At 44.1% G+C, this 21,908-nt stretch overlaps 2 protein-coding genes across 2 annotated transcripts; one reads left to right on the top strand and one right to left on the bottom strand.

The window, feature by feature from the left end:
- The first annotated feature begins 2,406 nt into the window (after positions 1-2,406).
- On the top strand, positions 2,407-13,521 carry LOC120948325 (adenylosuccinate synthetase). The gene is made up of 8 exons (XM_040364538.2): positions 2,407-3,311; positions 6,064-6,166; positions 10,740-11,019; positions 11,189-11,263; positions 11,409-11,539; positions 11,625-11,779; positions 11,863-12,047; positions 12,147-13,521. The coding sequence occupies exons 1-8, from the start codon at positions 3,084-3,086 to the stop codon at positions 12,388-12,390; spliced, it is 1,401 nt and encodes a 466-aa protein (XP_040220472.2). The 5' UTR covers positions 2,407-3,083; the 3' UTR covers positions 12,391-13,521.
- On the bottom strand, positions 12,904-21,801 carry LOC120953539 (homeobox protein engrailed-2b). Its single transcript, XM_040373579.2, has 2 exons — positions 16,937-21,801; positions 12,904-16,833 (listed from the first exon to the last, which is right to left on the bottom strand). Exons 1-2 carry the CDS (start codon positions 17,346-17,348, stop codon positions 16,406-16,408), a joined length of 840 nt encoding a protein of 279 aa, XP_040229513.2. The 5' UTR covers positions 17,349-21,801; the 3' UTR covers positions 12,904-16,405.
- Between the last annotated feature and the right edge of the window lie 107 nt (positions 21,802-21,908).

Consider the following 21,908-nt stretch of genomic DNA (forward strand, 5'->3'; position numbering starts at 1 on the left):
GTTTCACATCATTTCCTTGCATATTTTATAAAAAATATCCAAAATATCAAAGAAAATGTGCCGTGTTCAACATGTTTTGCCAGATTTGTTGTTAGCCAATAGTTCGGCAGGTTTCATTATTAAGAGAATCAGAGCACCAAAACAATGAAAGTGTAGTTTTTGTGAAAGATTCTATGATTGTAGAATTTATTCTAGCCCGCTAGGAATTTTAAAATCACTAAAAACAAGCAATTATACACTTTAAATGCTGCCGAAAATTGGTACACGGTAAATGTTGATTTTTGACAGATCAATGCTGTAGGCTCCTGCCGAAACTTGAAACAATAACACACTTTTGATTTTGCTGAATATTCATTTAAAACTTGTTTAGAACACTACAATGCGTATGTCGACACATAAAACCACATTTCTTGTATCAAATATCACCAATTTCACTGTAAATAATCCAATAACTTGAGAGAAAAATAATAATTTGTGTGCCAGTACTCTATAGCCGCAAAACTGTCTGTTTTCCTGAACGCCTACTTTGTTTGTAACTCACATCAAAGTTGTTGTGTTTGACACTTTTACTTTTATTAAAACACTTATAAACGAACAATAATAAATAAAAGACACAATTAACAAACAATTAACACTTTAAAACCGCAAGTGCGGTGGCCGCGCACCAGCCGCACCGAGCGCCCCTGCCGAGAGCTCCTGCTCGATCGGCTCGCTAACACACTCTGCTTGTGCGCTCGGCACACACTAAGCCTTGCGCTGCTTAGTGTGTGCGACAGTGTGCGTGTACACTGTCGTCCTCCTGGACGTTGACCGGTGGCAGCGCAACTGCCACGACAAGTCCAGGGGTCGGCACGGCTGCCCACAACAAAAGTGATTCTAAAAATTGCCAGCAAAATGCCCAAAATGGGCAACATAAAATTAATAATTTAAGTACTTTTCAACACTAATCTTAGGAAAGTAAGAGTGTAAAATTGTTTTAAACATTTTTGTCTACCTATTGGCATTGATTAAAACATTTACCGACCCGTATTCGCGTTGCCGAAAATAGGAGCACAGCCTGCCGAAAATAGGACCAAACTGCCGAAAATAGGAACAAAAATACAGCCGTACCGGCGAACTCGTTCGTTCCTGGCAACGTTCGCCGCGACGCTCATTTTCACTCATTTCATAGCCCCCTAGATCAAAAATTAGAAAACCGTTTTGATTTTGTACCGGCCAACCTAGTGGTACATCCCTGTCCACTCATGAGCGACGAATGTTTCTCGTCGAACGAGTTCGCCGGTACGGCTGATAGTGTTTGCATTTTCATGAATATCGATAGAAAATGCATTTGAAACGGCAAATAAAAAATATCATAACATGAAACGATAGTTTATCGTCCATAATATTGACACTTTCGAGACAAATAATAAACATTGTAAGTGTAGGAGCTGTTTTAGTGAAACTGCTGTACTAACCTGCCCAATACTGGTACATTTACCCTATTTGTCTCGCGAAAAATTTCTGTCTCCACCGATTATCCATCAATCCACAATTGAATTATCATGTTTTTTGTACGAGCCAGACTAATACAAAGCTCAAAAAATAAATTTGAACACATTGTAATTTATTTTTTAATGTTTTTTATACAAAAAAACATGTAGGATGACTGGGTCAAATGAGATACTTTGATCTACGCGGAGTGAATTTTTGAGCTACTTTTTGTCGCGCGAGTCGTTATCACTCTATGTCTATTTGAACGGTAAAAAAATTTATTCAGCCGTAGCGGCGAACTCGTTCGACGAGAAACATTCGTCGCTCATTAGTGGACAGGGTTGTACCACTAGGTTCGCCAGTACAAAATCTATACGGTTTTCTAATTTTTGATCTAGAGGGCTATGAAATGAGTGAAAATGAGCGTCGCGGCGAACGTTCCCGGGAACGAACGAGTTCGCCGGTACGGCTGATTGCCTTTTTATATATGACACAAGCTATCAAACGTCGGTGCTGGCATTCCCGATCTGTGGTATTTGGGTTTTTACGTATCATTTTCTGAAAATGGCTTGAGATTTTATAGAGATATGCCAAATTGATGCCTTGTGAGTTCCAAAAAAAAAAGCTCAATATGCTAACTAGCAACATGAAAATATTGATTCAACCGTATTTTATATCCTCCTTTACCCATGTCAACTACAATCTGCATGATTTATGCTAGAAATGGTCTAATAGAAGAATAGTTATGCATCGGACGATTATTTTTAGTTTCCTACAGAAACTGGAAAACTCACCAAATTTCACAAACCGTTTACTGCAGTTTTGAACTGGTATAATTCTCTTCCGCGCTCAGCTCATCTGTCTACACATCTTGCTGTCAACTGTCAAACGTCAATCAGCGAATTGAAGCGCAATCTTTGCGAACTGTCAAATTGTTTTTATTGTTTTTTTTTCTCGGTGTGCTAACCGCACGAGGTTCGGGTGCATTTCCTCCGGCGTTTCGCGTATTTTGCGACGACTGCTTGGCGGCGTTGTTACAAGATCTCCTCGTTGATCTTGGTCGAAACCTTTGGTGACCAAAGTGTCCGCGCTTTCGGGTCCGCGACTATTACCGCCGTTCGCGTGTTCGCGTAGTCCTGTGGGCAGCAAGTTGCCGCCGTGCGCTACTGCAAAAGGGTGTCTGTTCTGCCCAACACCTCGTGGTTTTCGTTTCGCTTTACGCGGCGCGCTAGTGAGGAAGTGTCCGTAGTGTCGACAATTGTTCATCCTTTTTCCTGCGGTGGGTCGATTGGAAGCGCAAACCGGATCGCCCTTTTTTAGTGCTCTTTCACCGGAAGTGGATTGTGTAATCCAGTTTCCGGAAGTCGAGTGTGTTCGGTAATCGGTAACCTGCCATCATTATCGGTGCGGCGTAGGTCCTGCAAGCAAGACCAGCCGTATAACTGCCAACAGGCGGCACAAACCAGAAACCAGGTGGTTTACATACGTGTGTTAATTGCGTTGGCCGAAGCCGCAAGCACACACACACTCGCACACCAGCAGGAACAGCAAAGGAAGGCATCTCTGATAACAACACCCGCGCAGCAGCAGAAAGCGCTTTTCCTTCCAGTATGTCGGCGGCAAATCACCAACTGGCTGTGAACGGCACGGCCAATCACAACAGCAGTGACAGTAATCACACTGCTGCAAACAACACGCACGAACAGATGCACAATCGCCGCCAGAACCCGTACACCCAGAAGGTGACCGTGGTGCTGGGTGCCCAATGGGGCGACGAAGGCAAGGGCAAGGTGGTCGATATGCTGGCCGCCGACGCAGATATCGTGTGCCGCTGTCAGGTGAGTGTGCTGGGGTGACCATCGGAGGGGTAATAATTGCTGCCAGTTCCTTTATAGAAGTGCACACGTAGCGCACAAATCAACATGTGACCGTGATGATGAAGCGAAACCCTCCCCCCACCCACCGTTTCATGCTCTTCGCCATGGCCTGCTACATACTACGATTGGAAGCTTTGCAAGATGTTTCATAATCACGAACCCCCCTCTTAACACCGTCAGTGTCTTCCCAGTGCAAACAAGCGCATCGTTCTACCACAGGCAGTGGCACTGGGTCACGGGGACGAATTCGAACCATTTTCGCTCGAGTCTTAATTGATGGTGCTGTAAATTCTGTACCCCCGATTGTAACCACCGGCTGGTGCTTTTTTTTTTTGCATTGCACGTCCACTCGAATGCGACGATATCGCGAAACATTTGGGCGTATTTCGTATCGTTTTTTTATTTGTTCGGACACTTAATTGAGATTAACTTGAAGAGCGTTTGGGTGTCTAGTCACTTGGCGTGAGGATAAGATAAGCAGCATGGCAAAAACAGGCACCAAACGGTGGCGTATTGCGCGCAATACGGCCAGAAAGCCAACATCTGTCGTTCCGCAGTGGAGGGGGGAAGCGTATATTTTGATTCATAATCACATGCCGATTAACACCAACCCAGCCCGTGTAACCGCAGGTCAACTGATACACAAAGCCTCTTTTTTGCCATGGGCTCACTGCGTCATGTGGTACGTCCACGCGTCATTTGCGTACGTATGTGTGGCGTGTGAGTGTCGCGTTCGGTTGAGATGAAAGTGTTAGGGGCTCAACATGCACCCGCCTTCTGCTCTTCATTAAGGAGACTGATAAGGAAGCGTGTAATCACGGCCAAAATGATTTCGTACAACGTTGCGCATTTCTCAGTTGTTTCCCTTGAACTAATAACAATCAACGAGATGCTAATACATAGTTCCTAGAGGGCCCGTCCATGCTGCTGCTGCTGACGTACAATCTATTGTGGCTTGTCGATTTGCGCTTGCACACCTCAATGCAATGACTGAGCGAATTCTCTTTATCGATAGAAGAGCAATTGATGCAATTACGGGATTCGATTGCCGTTGTGTGTGTGTCATTCCGTCATATTGTCGTGCGATCCGTCGCACTGCGTTGTCAATTCTTTCTTAAAAAAATGATCCCACTTCCAACCAGCTGTAAATACCACTAAACCTCACGCGCACCAAGAGGCTTCGCTGTGGCGTGATGATGTAATGGAAATATTTAAAAATTTCCCAAAATATCCCCACGCAATGTGTTTGTTTTTACCTCACCGCCGCTACGGTGGTTTGTTTTGTTTCTGCGGTTGCCATTGTGCTGTGTTTAGCGTCGACTTTAAGCATAATTTATTGCACACTTTCTCTCTCGCTTTTTCTTTACCCCATCCGGCTCAGGAGGACACCACCTAGGGGAGGAAATTGCAACCGCCCGAAGAGCAAGATGAGAGATCATGGGGGGGGGGGGGGGGGGGGGGGAAAGTTGTCTTGTCGTGTCTATTCAGCCCCTCAAAAAACGTCCATCACATGACCCGGTCAGTTGAAATTTGCGCATGTTAACACGATCGATAAGAATAGCACTGGCGGTTAGTCCCTGCCTTTCTGCTCCCTGTTTTCGTGAGAGAAAGGTGGGAAGGGCGAGCAAAGGTTGGAGCGAACCGAGACGCTATGGTCGAGCACTACCGCGCCTCTTAATGGACCAAGGTGACCACTACTACCAGCTGCCGGATGGTTCGTTCATACATACAGAACGATCCTCACACACGCCACTGGTATAGTTAGTTTTTACTTTCTTCTATTCTACCGAAAACCGACGATGGTGGTAGGCGCAGGCGCCATGTGTCTTCATCAACCGTTGCTGCACTTGAAACATCCAAGAACAACAACAACAACAAAAACCTCCCAAAAGATAGACTGAAATGATCATGCTCTCATCCACCCGCGCAGTACACACGGGAGATCACGTTCGATTGAGGGAACGAAGAGGCCAAAAAACACGGCAAACACGGGTGGAAACAGCTGCTGGCCCCAGCTCCGTGCACACACCACCCATGATAGCAGTACCATCGAAAGGCCAAAAATATTTTGCTGCACAACCGTCGTTACCGTCGATCGAACCGCGCAACACATACAAACACGATCTTAAACAGGTTGCTGTTGCTTTTTCGGGTGTGTGGCGCAGAGAAAGTAGAATGCGCAAAGGATGTCCGCTATTATCACTTTTAATTACTAGCCATGATCGTTTGGTGTGTTGAACTTGATCAGCTGCACAGTGTAATCATTAGACGATGTTTACCAATAATTAAGCGAAAGCAAAGAAAGCTATTTTGATTTTGATTCTTCAATGATAGTGAACAATATTTACTTAAGTATGTAGTATGATTACTTCGATATTTTAGTTGTACTTCTTCTTTGGCGCAACAACCGTAGTCGATCTAAGCCTGTCTACGAGCTTGGCTAGCTGTGACTTGTTGGTTCTACTCACTCTGTTTGGATTCATACGGGATGTTGTTAAGTCGTGCGAGTTGAAAACGATTGTACCACGGGACTGGCATAACGATAGCTTACCAGCAACAAATTCGATTCAGCATACGCTATGATTGTATCGCAAAGAGTTTCAAATTAAAATTGCAAAAAAAGTATTTAAGAGGGACGGTTTTGGCCGTATTGCCGTTTTGTTTAAAATCATTTTCCATATCAATAATGTATTTGCTTCTTCTTTAATTACAGGGTGGAAATAATGCCGGCCATACGGTGGTGGTGAATGGAGTTGACTTTGATTTTCACCTGCTGCCCAGTGGGATCATTCACGAGAAATGTATTTCTATTATTGGTAAGTGTTAAATTGCAAGAAGCTTAAGCACAGGTTAGTTTTAGGACCAACTGTGTGTCGCGATATAATCCAATAGTGGATTGAACGACTCTCTCGCTATCAGGGCAGGATTACGAACACGTACAGGGTTTCGAATCATATAATGGACTACTTGATCCACTTGGTGGAATGTTTCAAATGGTTAGGGGATGTATGCAACGTTGCTATGGAGGTTTGCAAGCATATAGGGGAATATGTCAAATGCTTAGGAGAAGTGTACAAAACAGCTATGAAGTTTTGCATCCAGGTATGGAGCGCTCGGTTGTAGCGCTGTAGAAATTAATCCTAATTGTTTTAAAGCACCGCGTGATGATTTAAGAGTTTGGGGTGATTAAACATATGTTTCTGGTATTGTCATGCAACATAATAATTAAATTTAAATTGAATTTGCTATTTAAACATTTTTCTTTGTTACATTCTCTATTCTACTATTTCTTCTTTGCGGCAACATTTTTCCTCATATTTAAACATGAATGTTTAAATAATGTTCATCATAGTTCTCCTACCTAGTAATCAAAATTTTAAAATGGTAATTTAAAGTAATCAATTCTTTAATCACCAGCGTTAAATTTAGAACCAACTAAGAACCAGCATGAAATCACAGAAAATAGTAAAGACTATGTCAAACGATTTCTTTTGAAACTTTGAAAATACCCTCAATAATCATCATTGTTAAGAGGCGAATGAGCTAGACCTCAAAGTCTCTCTAAAAATAAATAAAAGAAAAAAGAAAGAATCATCATTGTTGAATACGTATGAAAATGTTGATGATGTAAAGAAATAGAAGAATAGGATGTTGAATCGGATAGGACGTATTTTACTATCAAGTTATACAGTATATACAACCTAACCGTACGATCAGTCTACGTGCGACTACCACCCCCCCCCCCCCCCCCATTGATGCTACGTGCCTGTTTTGTTTGAGGATTTCGTTGCATTCAAACAAACCCCAAAAATACACAACTATTTGGTTCATTGTTCTTACAATTTGAGTTACAATTAATAGTAATAGTCAACAACATGCCCGTCGTAGTTTCAAGTCTCGTATGAACCGTCCGCTCCGTTGCAAGGACTGATTATCCGGCTGCGTGGTATTTATCAAGTCTCGAAGGCCCTATTAGGGCTGGCATGACTAACTACACCAATGCGATTTTCCTTCGATTCGTGGGACATGAATCTCATTTGCACTCAAAAGCCTGCAATGCTTATCAGTACGATAAACTTTTATCAACAATCTTTGCATTCTCAGCTGCATTCACCCTAAGAAATGTCTTGCGTGTTTCGTCAATCGACTGCGGGTGTGACATGTATCTGATGTTGTTGGTATAAATTTTTAAAATAAAAATATAATCACCATGTGAACGTGACCTTTTGGTCATGTGTAATGGGAATTACATTGTCTCTAAATATTATTTATTAATATTTGCACGAATAAAATATGTAGTTTGAGCATTGATCCTTCGATCGCCTCTCATCTATCAACCATTTGCGTCAATACAAACACATGCATGCACACACAGAAGGGCCCCAAATATCCTTGAAGTGCGAACAGCATGTTTCTATTTAGGCATACTAAGGTCAGCACAGCAGGACGCGGGTGAAGGGTGTAAGCCGGTAGCCTCGGTAGCCGGGCTTGGTTTTTCGCTCTATGTCGTGTTGCGATCGTGTTGCGAGCGACAAATTTCAAGTGCAAAAGTCGTCCTACTGTCATTGAGACGAAACAGTGCATGATGGTATGGTGGCTGACTGGCACCGTGTGTTGAGGTCGTGCCACCCAATAGAAATAGATACTACTGTCCGGTGGTGGTGATGGTATAGCACCGGTTTGTCTTGTGTCCGCAATGAGCAAATGGTGCGCCAAGTATCTTTCTAATAACCTCCCTCTCACAAACAATTCTCAACGTCGCTGTCGTCGTTATCTACTTGCCTAGCCTAGGGCTATTGTTGCTGTGTTCGTTAGCAAAAACGGCATGATATCGACTAGATGAGAAACGCTTACATGTCAAATTCACGACCAAAGCATGCGGTGCAAAACGGTAGTGTGTGTGGAAGCAAGGGTGGATCGTGTGTTCATCTCGCAGCGTCTTCCATCATCACATGACAATTTACGTGATCGTCGAGTTCGCCCGGCGGGAGATGGATTGCTTTTCGTGCTGATCGAGAGTTTTTTCTTTTTTTATTTGTTTGTAAATTCCTTTTCATGCCTAGCGGGGAGGCATCTAATATTGGCACACGTTTTCTCTAGCTCGTAACGATTTTGCCCGTTTGTGCAACTGCAACTGGTGCAATATTGTGAGTTGCGGCTTAATGAGCGTGGTGAATGGCATAGTAATAACTGCTTCTGGCAGCACTTTCGACGGTACTCTTTGCCTTTTGTTGTTTATTTTGTGGCTTAGTGTTTGGCAGTGGCAGACTTTGCGTTTCATTGATAAAAAAAAGCATTGACGCTTGGTGGTGGGTGGTTTGGAATGAAAACTTTAAATGCTCGATTAATAAAACTTTTTATCGGCAACGGCTTGAAGCCCTTCGTGTGTGAAGATTGTAAACTTTGTAAATAGCATAAAGACCATTCGGTCACACACACACACACACACACACACATACAGCTCAAAACACGCGTTGCTGTAAACAAACTTGCTTTTGCTTTTCGAACTTTGTCCATTATTATTCAGCACACAAAACTAAACGAATGAGTAAACATTTAGTCATTGTTTCGGATTAGATTGTAATGACCTTAAGGTCCACTGAGTGATCGAGTGAATGAGGATCGTAACATTTTTTTTGTTATTTTTCACAACAGAAAGAATACCATCTTAAAATATTTATACTATTTTCTACACAATGCACGTTTATTTCGGTCTTCAAAATATTCACGTTCACAGATCTCGGTGAAAAATGGCGAGAAATATATTTAATATATTTATATTTATATTTATTGTAGTCAACATTGTAAAGAGTGTGAGAATATAATGAGCCTTCGGTTTGTATGGAATGCGCTATATTTAGATGTGTCTTTTGTAAGCAATCATCAACATATTTCACGCTCATTTTTACACGATAACTAAACGGATCCTCAGGGCGGGGATGTAATGCTCTGTGGCAATAATAAACTTTTCTTCTCCATTTTTTATGGCGCTTTTTGTGTGTGTTGCGTTCGTTATGTTTCGGTTGTCGGTAATCTAAACAATTAATCATCCATTTCTGTACCAAAAACGAAATGGAGGGGTAGGGAAGGGAGGGAAGGTTGGCCCAACAATTTAGCGGGAAACTTTGTGTCATCGATGCGTCACAGTCACGTTATCCTTTAGGCTTCACAATCGGTGATGAACCAAAACCGCGAAATCACCAACCGAACGAGACACACATACCAAACAACACCAAACAGCTATCCTTGAGTTAGTTTTGCGTTTCGCTCAAGGTTGTTTCCCTTCGAGGTATTAAGAAAGAAGGTTGGTTCCCTCTCTGTGGTTCAGGTTTTTTCCCCTTCTTCTTCTTTGGCTCTAACCAGAAACACACGACTGTGGGCATTTTTTGGCAATTTAATCATGGACAGAAAAAAAACATGAGAAAATGTGTTTATCGATCAAATGTTCCCAGTTTGGGTCAAAGTTTTGATTACCATAATTTGACTGGGAAGAGGGGGTGGGTGTGTAAGGAATATTTACTTTCAAGGTTTTATGATTTATGTGTTTAATGTTTGGATTAGTGCTTATTTTATTATTTTCTGTTTTATACTTTTTTAATTAAGTTTGTTTTTGGTGTGTTTTTTTTTTGTATTTGTTTATCGTTTATAAACCATACACTAGATTTTTCATTATTTATTTATTACTTTGTTTATGATTAGGATTTATGATTAAATATTACCACCCAAACCAAGTCTAAACTAACACAAAGCATCGACAATCATTATAATTAAAGCATTGGCGGTTCTGCTTTGTTTTTGATCGTACACAACACCGATTTGACCTTGCGAAAAGTGCAGGGAAGGAGGCAGTTTGTTTTAAGCTCATCAACAAAATACATCCGCACAGCACAACACAAACGAATATAGATAGCGAGTAGCGAGTAGTGCAGCCTATGACTGATAAGTCTCGCAAACAAGTTGGCAAGTGGCGGGCATGTGGAGCGGGCATATACCCCGTTCACAAAGGATCGATTGGGTTGGTAGCACAGCGGTTGTTTTATCGTTTGAGTCACGAACTGATGTGTGGCACGTGTGTCACAGTACGAACTTTCCACGGAGAGGAGGGTCCGTGCCACTTCACCTCGCGAGCGGCCGGGGGTCCGGTGGTTTTCAATTATTGGTACGCTAAACAGCCCTTAGTTTTCGCTGTGATCCAAAAAACGATATTTATTTGCATGCATGAAGGCTAGTTTAGTGGGGAGATTATGAAGAACTAGTTAAATTATGGGGTTTTTTACGTCAAAACACGATCAATTGAAGCGAATTTATCTGATACATTACACACATACGAACTGATAATACCAACCAATACCCAATCTAATGTTTTCCGTTCTAATCTTTCTTCCGTAGGTAATGGAGTGGTCGTTCACTTGCCCGGCCTGTTCGAGGAGCTGGCCAAGAACGAGGCGAAGGGATTGAAGAACTGGACCGACCGGCTCATCATCTCCAACCGCGCTCACCTGGTGCTGGACCTGCACCAGCAGGTCGATGGTTTGCAGGAGGCGGAAAAGGGTGGCAAATCGCTCGGCACGACCAAGAAAGGCATCGGCCCGTGCTACTCCAGCAAGGCAACCCGCAATGGCATCCGCGTGTCGGATCTGTTGGGTGACTTCAAGATGTTCAGTGAAAAGTAAGCATCATCGTGCGGCGCGCGTGCGTGTTAATAGAAATGTTAATTCACTTTCGTTTGTATCATTATTCTTTTCTAACCCAATCGTACCGCTTCCGTTCACGGGGAATCCATTGTGCCGGATCATCACCACCCTCCTGCGCATGTGGATTGGACGACGGTATATCAGGTTTGAGGCACTGGTAGCAATGTACAAACGATTGTATCCCGATTTCTCGGTGGACGTAAATGCGGAACTCGCACGGTAAGTAAAGGTTGGCCACTCGCTCGTCCTCCTCTGTCAACCTGCTGGCCTGCCCTGGGCCCTGGGCGGGGCCCGTAGGACGACGGAGGAAGATGACATCAGATGGACTTGTGTTGGACCTTTGCTTCTTACCACCGTTACATAGATATCGCGAGTATGCCGAACGGTTGAGACCGTTGGTGCGCGACTCGGTCTCGTACCTGCACACGTCGCTCAAGGAGGGCAAAAGCGTACTGGTCGAAGGAGCGAATGCCGCCATGCTGGACATAGACTTTGGTAGGTTTGCCTCTTCTTCTTGAGCCTGGATGCAAAAGGAACCAAACATGATCCCACGGTTTGCTTTTTCTGTTCACCCCTCCAGGCACTTATCCTTACGTGACGAGCAGCAATTGCAGTATCGGTGGTGTGCTGACGGGGCTGGGCTTGCCACCGCAGTCGATCGGTGAGGTGATCGGTGTCGTCAAAGCGTACACGACACGCGTGGGCGATGGACCCTTCCCGACGGAACTACTCGATGTAAGTAGCCGCGCCCCTGGGTCCGAGCGTCACTTTCGGCAACTAGCGTATCATGTGTTTGCATACTTCTTTTTTCTTATTAGGAAATTGGATCGCTACTGCAGAAGCGTGGTGGTGAGGTTGGCGTTACAACGCAGCGAATTCGTCGGTGCGGTTGGCTCGATCTGCCCCTGCTAAGATATACCTCCATGGTCAACGGATACACCGCTATCTGTCTGACCAAGCTAGACATTCTAGATACGCTCAAGGAAATTAAGGTGGCTGTCAGGTAAGGCATTCTCAACGTCCTCTGTAAACCGACACTTTTAAACGTCCGTTCTAATCCTCGTCCTGTGTATTTTACCCCGTTGCCGATTTTACGTTGCAGTTACAATCTGAACGGAAAGAAGATTGATTACTTCCCCGGTTCGATCACCGACCTTAGCCAGGTGGAGGTGAACTATGTCACCGTGCCGGGCTGGCTACAGTGCACGGAGAATGTGCGCGATTTCGGCGAGCTGCCGCCCCAGGCCCAAGACTACATCCGGTTCATCGAGAGCGATTTGGATGTGCCGGTCAAGTGGATCGGTGTCGGCAAGGGCCGAGAATCCATTATCTGCGTGAAGGATTAAAGTCGCAGAGCGTACGTACGCGCGCACACAGACACACACATGCACACACATACACATGAATTTTTCAATTCCATCCTTACCAAAACACATCACCATTCGTCCGCACAGGCAGAGGAGTAGCCGTTTATCCATCGTTGCTGTGTCGCGATCGCTTCATTCTTTCCCACGCGTTGGTCCGCGTGCTCCGTGTTAGAGAGAGAAAGAGAGTTAGTAACACGGAAGGGAGTTGCTGTTATATTACTGTTGGAAATGTTCGGCTTTACAAAATGCTTACTCGAGAAAAAGAAAGTTGATCAACACATAATGGTTGTAAGAAAAAGAGTAAAAATCAGTACGTATTGTAAGCAGCAGGTATGTAAGCCGTGAACCATGTAAAGGGCCCATGAGGCCGAATAGAAGTGGGATGGACATTGTTTAGAAATTGTTGGTGCTGTGGAGTGATTAAGTATACGCAACAACAATAAAAAAAAAAACAACCATTTAATGGTTGAATCACCTATTTGATTTACTAAGCAAAACCAACTCCCACAAGTGTCTGCGTGCCCACCCAGCCTAGAGCCCATTTACAATATATACATATATCGGTGTGTATGTGTGTGTGTGTATTGTTTGTAAACAGAAGAAGAAAAGAAAAATCAAAATAAATGAAATGTAAAGCAGCTTCACAAGAAGTTCCCCCCAAAGGCAAGAGCGAAATAGTTTAGTGGCAAAGCCTACGCACAACGTATTGTAACCGAAATAAGCCTCCACACAGGCACACAGAGAGCTATAAAGAGAGTGAGAGAGATGGATAATGTGAAGTGAAAAGAATCAAAGCCTAAAGGACCCCCCCAAAACTCCCCAACCTCCGCAAAACAATAGAGAACAATGGTAAGGATGCGCAAACAAAGCAAAAACACAAAGAAGCCGAATTATTAACAGCTTACGACGCTTATTTAACCATTTACCTACTGCACTGGTAAATGGACTGTGCAGCTATTGGGCTGAAACCAAGCTAAAGAAGTGTGCATAAACATATAATTTAGACAAAGAGGCAACTCAATCTTGCGTCACTACACACCAAGGCTAAACACTAAAATGTACAGTGTGAAAAGATAACACTTGTACCATAAAAAAAAAAACAAAACAAAAGTGCACAGCGCATAATAGATAGAAACTTGTTCAATATTGCATGTGTGTGTGTATGTGTTTTAAAGGACTGCCCGGGAAAAGGGCTTACAGAAGGCTCGCAAGGTGAGAGCGACCGACAGCGGGCGCTCGCTCAACACACAATGTAGTGGCATATGATGCTGCAAGGAAAGGAACATAGCTTATCGTAACGAACGTGTCGATTAAAAACAGAACAACAAACTAAACAAACCACTTTTGCTCAGTGTTGTGGGATTGATATGGATATGGCCAGTGAAGCGTGCCGGGCAGCGGAACGAGGCTGCAGCAGATCAAAAGACTTCCTGCAAAACGGAAACAATGTAAACGTAACGTTAACAACAGTTTGATTTTTTTGCTTCTTCCTTTGTTTGTTTGTTCTGTTTTTTCTTAACATCCATCCCCCAACCCCCCCCCCCCCCCCCTTACCCATCGTTTAGGTTATGTTTAAAATACCTGTATCGTGTAAAAATGATACGATGCTATTCGATGAGTGACCTCCCCCAGTGCTACTACCCGGCAATTGAACGCGGACGCACTGCGGCGTCTCCTCAGTGGTGGACAAACTGCGTTTTTTTAAGCACATTTGTTTGAAACGACAGTTTGGGTTTTTACATATCGATCGTTAAAGTGCTACACTTTGTGACAAATAGCTTCAACATTGTGTAAATTAAAAAAAGCATGATTTCAGAGTGCCACCGACAGTGGAGCAATTGTATATTCACTGCAGCATACACTGGAAGGCTTAAACAGTATGTAAGGTTTTAATGCTAATTTTTATACAAAATATTTTTAGTATAATTCTGTCCTATGTTTACTGCATAGACACTATGCCAGAATTTTTATCCCCCCCATTGGCTACCCAGCCCAGCCTATCCCCCTCCCACGCTCGTCCCTTCGTTTGAAACAAGAGGGGAAGAAACATGGTTGAAGCAGCCCCAAGCAAAAAGGCCTAGAAAGTGGGTGGGTGGGAGGGTAGATTTAATTGATAAGTTTTCAAAGATGTTTTTATTCAATTCAATCCACTGTCTGCAACAATAACAACAACAGAAAGGAAAGCGATGTGTTAAAACAAAAAATATTATAATTATGGTACCGCAAAAGGAATTCAAAGTAAATGCTATAAAAGAAATAATAAGTAAAAAGATGGTTTTAAATTATTTTATTTTATTACCGGTGATGATGACATTTTTTACCCTTGCTACAAATTTTGTCGGCAGCTACCAAGCTGGGTTTGTTGGAGACAAATCCACCACCGACCAAATTTTCACTCTACGGCAGATCCTCCAGAAGTGCCGAGAGCGCCAGATCCCAACGCACCACCTGTTCATCCACTTCAAGGCGGCCTACGACACCATAGACCGGAAGGAGCTATGGAGCATCATGCAGCGGTACCATTTCCTTGGGAAGTTGATCCGGCTGTTAGAGGCCACCATGAACAGGGTGCAGTGCAAGGTGAGAGTATCGAACTTGACGTCGGAATCGTTCGAATCTCACAGGGGTCTGAGGCAAGGTGACGGACTCTCCTGTCTGTTCTTCAACATCGCCCTGGAAGGTGTCACTCGAGGCGCGGGACTAGACAACGACATCCGTGGCACGATCCTCTACCGATCTCTCCAATTTCTTGGCTTCGCGGATAATATCGACATCATCGGCAGGACAACAGCGAAGGTGTGTGAGGCGTACACCCGACTCAAGCAAAGCATCAAGAATTGGATTGAGAATCAATGCGACGAAGACGAAGTACCTGCTTGCCGGTGACTCAGACCATCTGGGAAGCAGTGTATTAGTTGACAGCGACAGTCTCGTGGGGGTAAAGAAGTTTTGCTATCTCGGGACGGTCGTTAGTTCGAACAACGACATCAGCAGCGACATCCGGAGACGCATTGTGCTGGAGAATCGTGCATACTATGGGCTTCACCGACTGCTGAGATCCACAAGACTTCAAGCCCGCACCAAATGTGAGATATATCGTACATTGATTCGCCCGGTGGTCCTCTATGGGCACGAATCCTGGACCATCCTTGCGGAGGATGCAAACGCTCTGGGCGTGTTAGAGCGACGCATCCTCCGGACCATCTTTGGCGGTGTGTTCGAGCATGGAGCGTGGAGGAGAAGGATGAACCTCGAGCTTGCTGAGCTATACGGCGAACTGAGCATCTTGAGGATGGCGAAGGCTGGCAGGATACGATGGCTGGGGCATGTCATGATGATGCCGGACTCATGCCCCACCAAGAAGGTGTTCGATAGCGATCCCCAGTTCGGCATAAGGCGCAGGGGAGCACAGCGAACTCGATGGCTGGAACAGATGAAGCGAGACCTGACGGAGATCGGATGTCTGCATGGATGAGAGGCTGCAGCCAGGGACCGAGCATCCTGGAGAATAACTGTTGACCGGGCCATGTCACATCGACGTGCTCTATCGTGAGCAGGCCAATACGAGAGAGAGAGACATTTTTTAAAATATTCCTTCGTTGCGTCCATGAATAAAATAAGCATAAGTAAATAATTAATTTTTAAAATTTGTATTTTGAACCCAATGGCCTTTATGCTTAATACAAAGAACAAACTTGGCTTAGTGCGTGTAAATAATCTCTTTTTTTATTCCAAAAACCTTGCTGCTTGGTAAACACGATCTCAGCACTCTCTCACCACACTTCTTCTCACTTATATTATCCACTAATGTGCATGTTCTTAGCCAAAAATCTTATTCACATAATCACTGTACAAAAGTGTCCCGTTTCGCGTTTCGATCACTCGTGATCGCGCACAGGTCTCGTAGATCGCAGGTATCACAAAAAAAAAACGTGCTAAACCCTCCCGTGGTAGCCTCTAAAACAGTTTGCTTTTCAAACCTCTCTCTGCTGCTCTAATAGCTTCGGTCCGTGGTAGGACTTCGGCTCTGCCGACCGCCGGCAGACGCTTCCACGCTGGACGGCGACGAAGGATGGCTGCCGGTACGGGAACCGCTAGCCGCACTTCCTACAGTGGCGTACAGTGGCGGCAGCAACGTACAGTGCGTTGGGTGCGATTCGGAGGTGAACGTGGACGCCGCCCCACCGGTTATCAATGATGCTTCCCGCTTTTCGCGCCGATCTCGGGCGCGCCGATTTTGGAACCAAATTTTCACCCGCGTGTTGGTCAGCTCGAGACTGTAGGCGAGCTGGTTCGCTTCCTCGGAGCTCAGGTAGGTGGACACTTTGTACGCGTCCTCCAGTGCGCTCAGCTGGGCAGGCGTAAACGGTACACGCGGCAAACGTCCGGGCGTTCGCTTGACTGGACCCGTTTTCTGAGGACCTGAAGAACGAACGAACGTGTGAGGGTGGTAAGCTTTGATCCGCCATTGATCGAACAGGAGTCACTTGCTCCGATTTGTAACTAAAGAGCGGTAGATACTTACGTGGTAGCTTCGGTGGATGATACCGTGTGTAGTAGAGCCAATCGAACGTGGGCATACCGCAACTGGGTGCCGTCGGTAAAAATCCAGCCTCCTGCCCAGGATGCTGCATCACGGATTGTCCCACGTCGATCTCTTCGTCGAGTTCCTCGTCTGCCTCCGTACCGGGTTCGTCACGCAAACGTCCACCATTATCATTATCATCACCTTCGCCCTCTTCACTACGCACACTTCTTGGGCTACTGTTGCTGCTGCTGCTGCTGCTGTTAGTGGAGCAACAATTTCGACAGCCGCCTACTTCGTTCGATAGTTTGCGCCGCTTGCTGTACCGTTCGCCAGCACGCGTAAGGATATGCTCGATACTGAAGTCACTCTGCCGCAAGGGCGCCACACTCTTGCAACTCGAAGCCGCCATTATAATTACACTGATGCAGTTGGTGGTAGTCCTGCTGCCAACAACACACACACATAGACACACGCATTCACTCGCCACGGAGGTCCGGTTCCTTTCCGCACCGATCACACACTGAACGCCGGTAGCGCCCGATCACATCCTTTTTATTTTCTGCCTTCTCTTTTCATTGCCGAGATTGCCGCCTTTTCGTGGAGATTGTTTTGGTGAAATTGAATCCCTGTCCAAATATTTACGCCCTCTTTCCCTCCCTTTGCCCACAAATCGGGACCAAAACTTGCCAGCAATGGTGAGGGGTACACAGAGCCAAACCAAAACTCCTCCCACTTTATCCCGGAGCAGAGGAAGGATCGAGGACACCGTGCGTGTGTGCGGTCGAATTCTTCCCCCTTATGCGTTTTCCCGCTTGCTGCTGGTTGCGGTATGCCAGGTCTTCCTACTTCCCCGTTCTTGTCGCTTCCCTTTTTGTGCAGAAAATGAAGGATATGAAGGACGCCGCAAACAGACAAACGGATTCGAACGACTCTGATTTCTTTCTAGTTTTTCCCGTTGTTTCTTCTTCTTCGCGCACCATTTTAGCAACCAATCCGTTTCTCATCAGTTTCTGTGGTTGATAATTAAATGACAATTGCATAAATGACTAGCGTTTTTTCTTCTTTATTCCATCCACGAGACAGATCGTCCTTTTCGATTTTTGTTTAAGGACACTTGAGATGGATTATATCAACAGGCGGAAAGATTGCAGCCGGCGATGATGGCGGACGGCGGCTGCGGTGTGTTTGTAAACGTTAAAATACGGCATAATGGGACAGAAGCTGGGTGGGTTAATTTGGACCTTTTTTGACGACAACATCAGACTAATTTTTAATAATATTGTCCCGAAATTGAGGTATACAAGTATCGTGTTATTAGATGATCCTAGGGGTTGACATTATTAGCTAATGGAGAGAGCGATTTTGGAGCGAATCGTTGGGATCGTTCGGTGTAGGATTAGAACGGTAGCAGATAGAACTAAAGCGCAAAAGGACTTGCACATATTAATCGTGACTTGCAGTACAGTAACAGTTTAATTTCCGGTGCAAAGATCATGTATCTGCCTGCAGGACAAGTCTTGGATAATGAAGCTAGAGTAAACGGCTGGAGTAAGTATCAAGATATTTGTATAAAATGTACTTAAAGTAATCTAGAAACGTTAGTACGTAAGTACAAGTACAAAGTATATAAAACGGTTTGCTTGAAATAAGCCAAAAACTACATCCTTATCGCCTCGAGATTGGACTGTACGCCTTAGATTACAGTACTAAAGGGTAAAGGAAGAGGTTTTTGTGATTGCTTTAAGTAATTAGCATATAATTAAGTAATTATTATGTGTATTTGTGAAAATTATTTTCAATTAGTTCTTGGAAAATCTTATCATAATCCATCTCGTCACTAAGCGCCTGCAGGCATCTATTTCATATGAGTGAGCTGCTTATCCAATTTTTTTCGAGATAATTCTTTTGAACTCTTGAGTACTTCACCAAAGTATTTACGATTTTTTAATTCCATTTTTCATTTTTAAAGCGATGCTTGTTTTAACCAAAATTTTGCCTTACGTCAACAATAAAGGATAGATTATGTACAATCAATAGAAAAATATTGTATTATAGTGTGCTTGGAGTATACTGGCCAACATTAACTATTTTTTAAAACTTTGTCCGCTTAATTTTTTTCGATTCAAAAAGAACGGCTTCGGGCGTATTGCTATCCACTTCAATTTAATACTTGTAATTTCGTGTATGTTTGCTAAAAATTATGGACAGTACATTATGACTTACAAAACTCACTAAATCAACCGTATCTTTTTAGAATTTTCATTCAAAGGTTGACCTGCAACCTTCAAACGACCAAAGAAATTGAAAGTTGGTAAGTAATTTGAAATGCTCTTTTTCCAAAGAAGCTCACAATACAGCTTAGAAGAAAGTCTCTTTTTAGAACTTATATTACTCGTGTTAAAAAATGGCCCAAAATTCAATCAAAACATCAATACTAGTTCATTACATTTGGCATCTTACTTCAAATAACAGCTGCACAATGTAACAACAATAAAGTCAGGTTGGTTGATCTTACCCCGCTTAATAACATATTTACATACCCCACCCATACCGCCCCGTCGAAGGAGTGCCACCGTATTACGTGCTCAACCGTCGTTCTCAACCGTCCCGCATCAATCGAACCGCAGCAGCAGCGGCAGCGGCCGCTCTCGACGCACAGTGGGATGCTAATGCTAATCCTTATTACATAATTCGCCGCCGCAAAACCTTACCCATCATTTGGCTTGAAATGAAACGAAGGAAAACAGTCCCTACTGTGAGCATAAACACAAACGGGCAGCAGCAGCACACGATCGAGACGCTGACCATACGTGCTGTGGCGAACGATCGTTTTTCCACCAGCACCATGATCCAGCACAAACAAAGCCGGCTTTGTGTCTTGCAGTATAGGATAATCTCAGCAAGCGAAGAGCCCTCCGCATCCCTTTTCGGTGGATCGTTGCTACGCCTGCTTCGATCGGTGTTGTTGTTTCTGGAAGAACATCCATGCGCTTCCACCACGCCGTCGAGGCGCACACTTGAAAAGGCTAATGAAATAAAAATCGGCACAGACACGTGAGCCGTGGTCAGGGGCTTTGCTTTGCCCGGGGAGCGGTTGGCCGCACACCCACAGATGGATGGATTATCCCGCAGCCCACCTTCCCACAGTCCGTGGGACCGTGTTTGTGGTGCTTAGTGTGGTTTGTTTTGCAAGCGATCCTTGTAATCATTCGAAACATTGCCACCCGCCAGAGGCCCGTCCGGCCCGTCCGGTAGACCATTCACGCAGCAAGGTGGCTACCGTTCGAGACATGCTGATAAAGCTGGCACTGGCATCAAGTACCAAAGCTGCCAGCTTAGCTCAAGATTTCGAGGCGCAAGGACCGAAGAGATCTGTCCGCAAAAGGGGTAAAAGTTTCGGGAGGTCGGAATGGTCGTCCGACGGTCGGCCGAACCGAACGGGGCACACCTCGCCGGACGACGGATCGGTGGTGCTGCTGGCTGGGCTTGTTTACGATTGTTTTGATTTACTTTTGTTAGCTTTAGCGAATTGTGCCCCACCTTGCTGGGTAAACAGTGTCCTTGCTTATGACGAGTGTGCACTGCTCTGGGCTTGCGGCACCCGCATTGGAAGCTGGCAAAAAGGGATTGGGAACGGAAACTGCGCCACTGTCGAATGGACGAAAGACGTTCGGGGGTACCAACTATTAGCAAACGGATTGTCACCGTAAATGAAGGATGAATGGGAGAGATTAAACCGTTTCCTTAGCCCGGCCAAACAATGCGATCTTCAGGATGTCCTTTTGCCGTACTGTGGCCGTTTTTGGCTCGCTCTACGGCGAGCATTTGGTTGCTTTCCAGCTTGTGTGTATCCTGGGCGGACTATACCAGTACACTTCAAGACGTACACAATCCGTCCATTCAGCCGAAGGATTGTTCTTTATATGGTGAAGTGGCAAAGCGGATGTGTACAGATTGGATGGGCATTAGCTGCGCTCAACCATTGATCGGCTTCGATCTCGAGATCCTTGAATGGTTGAGACTGAAGTATGTCCATTTTTTTTACATGCGCCTCCAAGGCATGTTGTAGACATTCGAGTTCTGTTGTGTGTTGTAACTGTTCTTTTCAAACAATCACTTCCTTGCTCATTACGTTCAAAAACAGTATTAAAGCATGAGTTTACCGTTTTGTGAACATTACTTAGTGTTTTCTATCTTACAATAGTGTTGCAGTTCAATGGTCTTTAAAAATCGCTACAGCGGGATTGAAATTCTGCTCACAAATGACGTCATTTCAACTGAACATGCCCGTGATAAGGTCAATATCCAAAGGAAAAATACGATTAGCCACTATTGCACCGTTTTTTGGAATGACAATATTTTGTATATTCTCGATCTATTTTTGATTAGTGCGATAATATTAGTCGGTCTCTGTTGGCTTTAAAGTGGTATATAGCACTAGGATTAGTTATTGTTTGCTTATGGGAGAACTTAGTTCACATGGGTCTTGAACCCATGATGGGCATCATGGGCGTACACAATTCAGTCCCTTTTAAAGCAAAGGGCGTAAAAAATCCGTCGGTTATTTTAAGAATAAATGTGAATTAATGCAATTTTGTTTCCATATTCACGAGTGATCCATATTCTCGATTCGCATCATATTTATGTGTATTATGGTAATTTAAGCTTTATTTTGCACTAAACAAAAATACTTCCTATTATACTGATTGATGAAACATCGATCAATTATTGATAGTTTTAAAATATACACAATTTTGTTTTCTCCTTCAATATAAACTATAGCATTATTTTTAAATTTTGTATAATCTTTTTCCATACAAACATGAATTAATATAAATGGTTCATATTTATTCATATTATACTTTAAGCTTTATTTAATAATAAATTAAGCGGCTTTGGATATGTTTTTCGTGAGCGTTACTACACGTTTAACCTATTCAAGTATATTCAATTGTGGAATAGTTTGTTG

The sequence above is a fragment of the Anopheles coluzzii genome, chromosome 2, assembly GCF_943734685.1.
Source record: "Anopheles coluzzii chromosome 2, AcolN3, whole genome shotgun sequence".
Taxonomy (NCBI): Eukaryota; Metazoa; Arthropoda; class Insecta; order Diptera; family Culicidae; genus Anopheles; species Anopheles coluzzii.

What these genes read in the sequence shown, in the direction of transcription:
- LOC120948325 (XM_040364538.2), top strand. Translation starts at nt 3,084, where the DNA reads ATGTCGGCGGCAAATCACCAACTGGCTGTGAACGGCACGGCCAATCAC. An exon ending in GTAAATGCGGAACTCGCACG is followed by an intron (nt 11,264 to 11,408) that starts GTAAGTAAAGGT and finishes ACCGTTACATAG; the next exon opens with ATATCGCGAGTATGCCGAAC. An exon ending in CATGCTGGACATAGACTTTG is followed by an intron (nt 11,540 to 11,624) that starts GTAGGTTTGCCT and finishes TCACCCCTCCAG; the next exon opens with GCACTTATCCTTACGTGACG.
- LOC120953539 (XM_040373579.2), bottom strand. Translation starts at nt 17,348, where the DNA reads ATGGCGGCTTCGAGTTGCAAGAGTGTGGCGCCCTTGCGGCAGAGTGAC. An exon ending in TCATCCACCGAAGCTACCAC is followed by an intron (nt 16,834 to 16,936) that starts GTAAGTATCTAC and finishes TTCGTTCTTCAG; the next exon opens with GTCCTCAGAAAACGGGTCCA.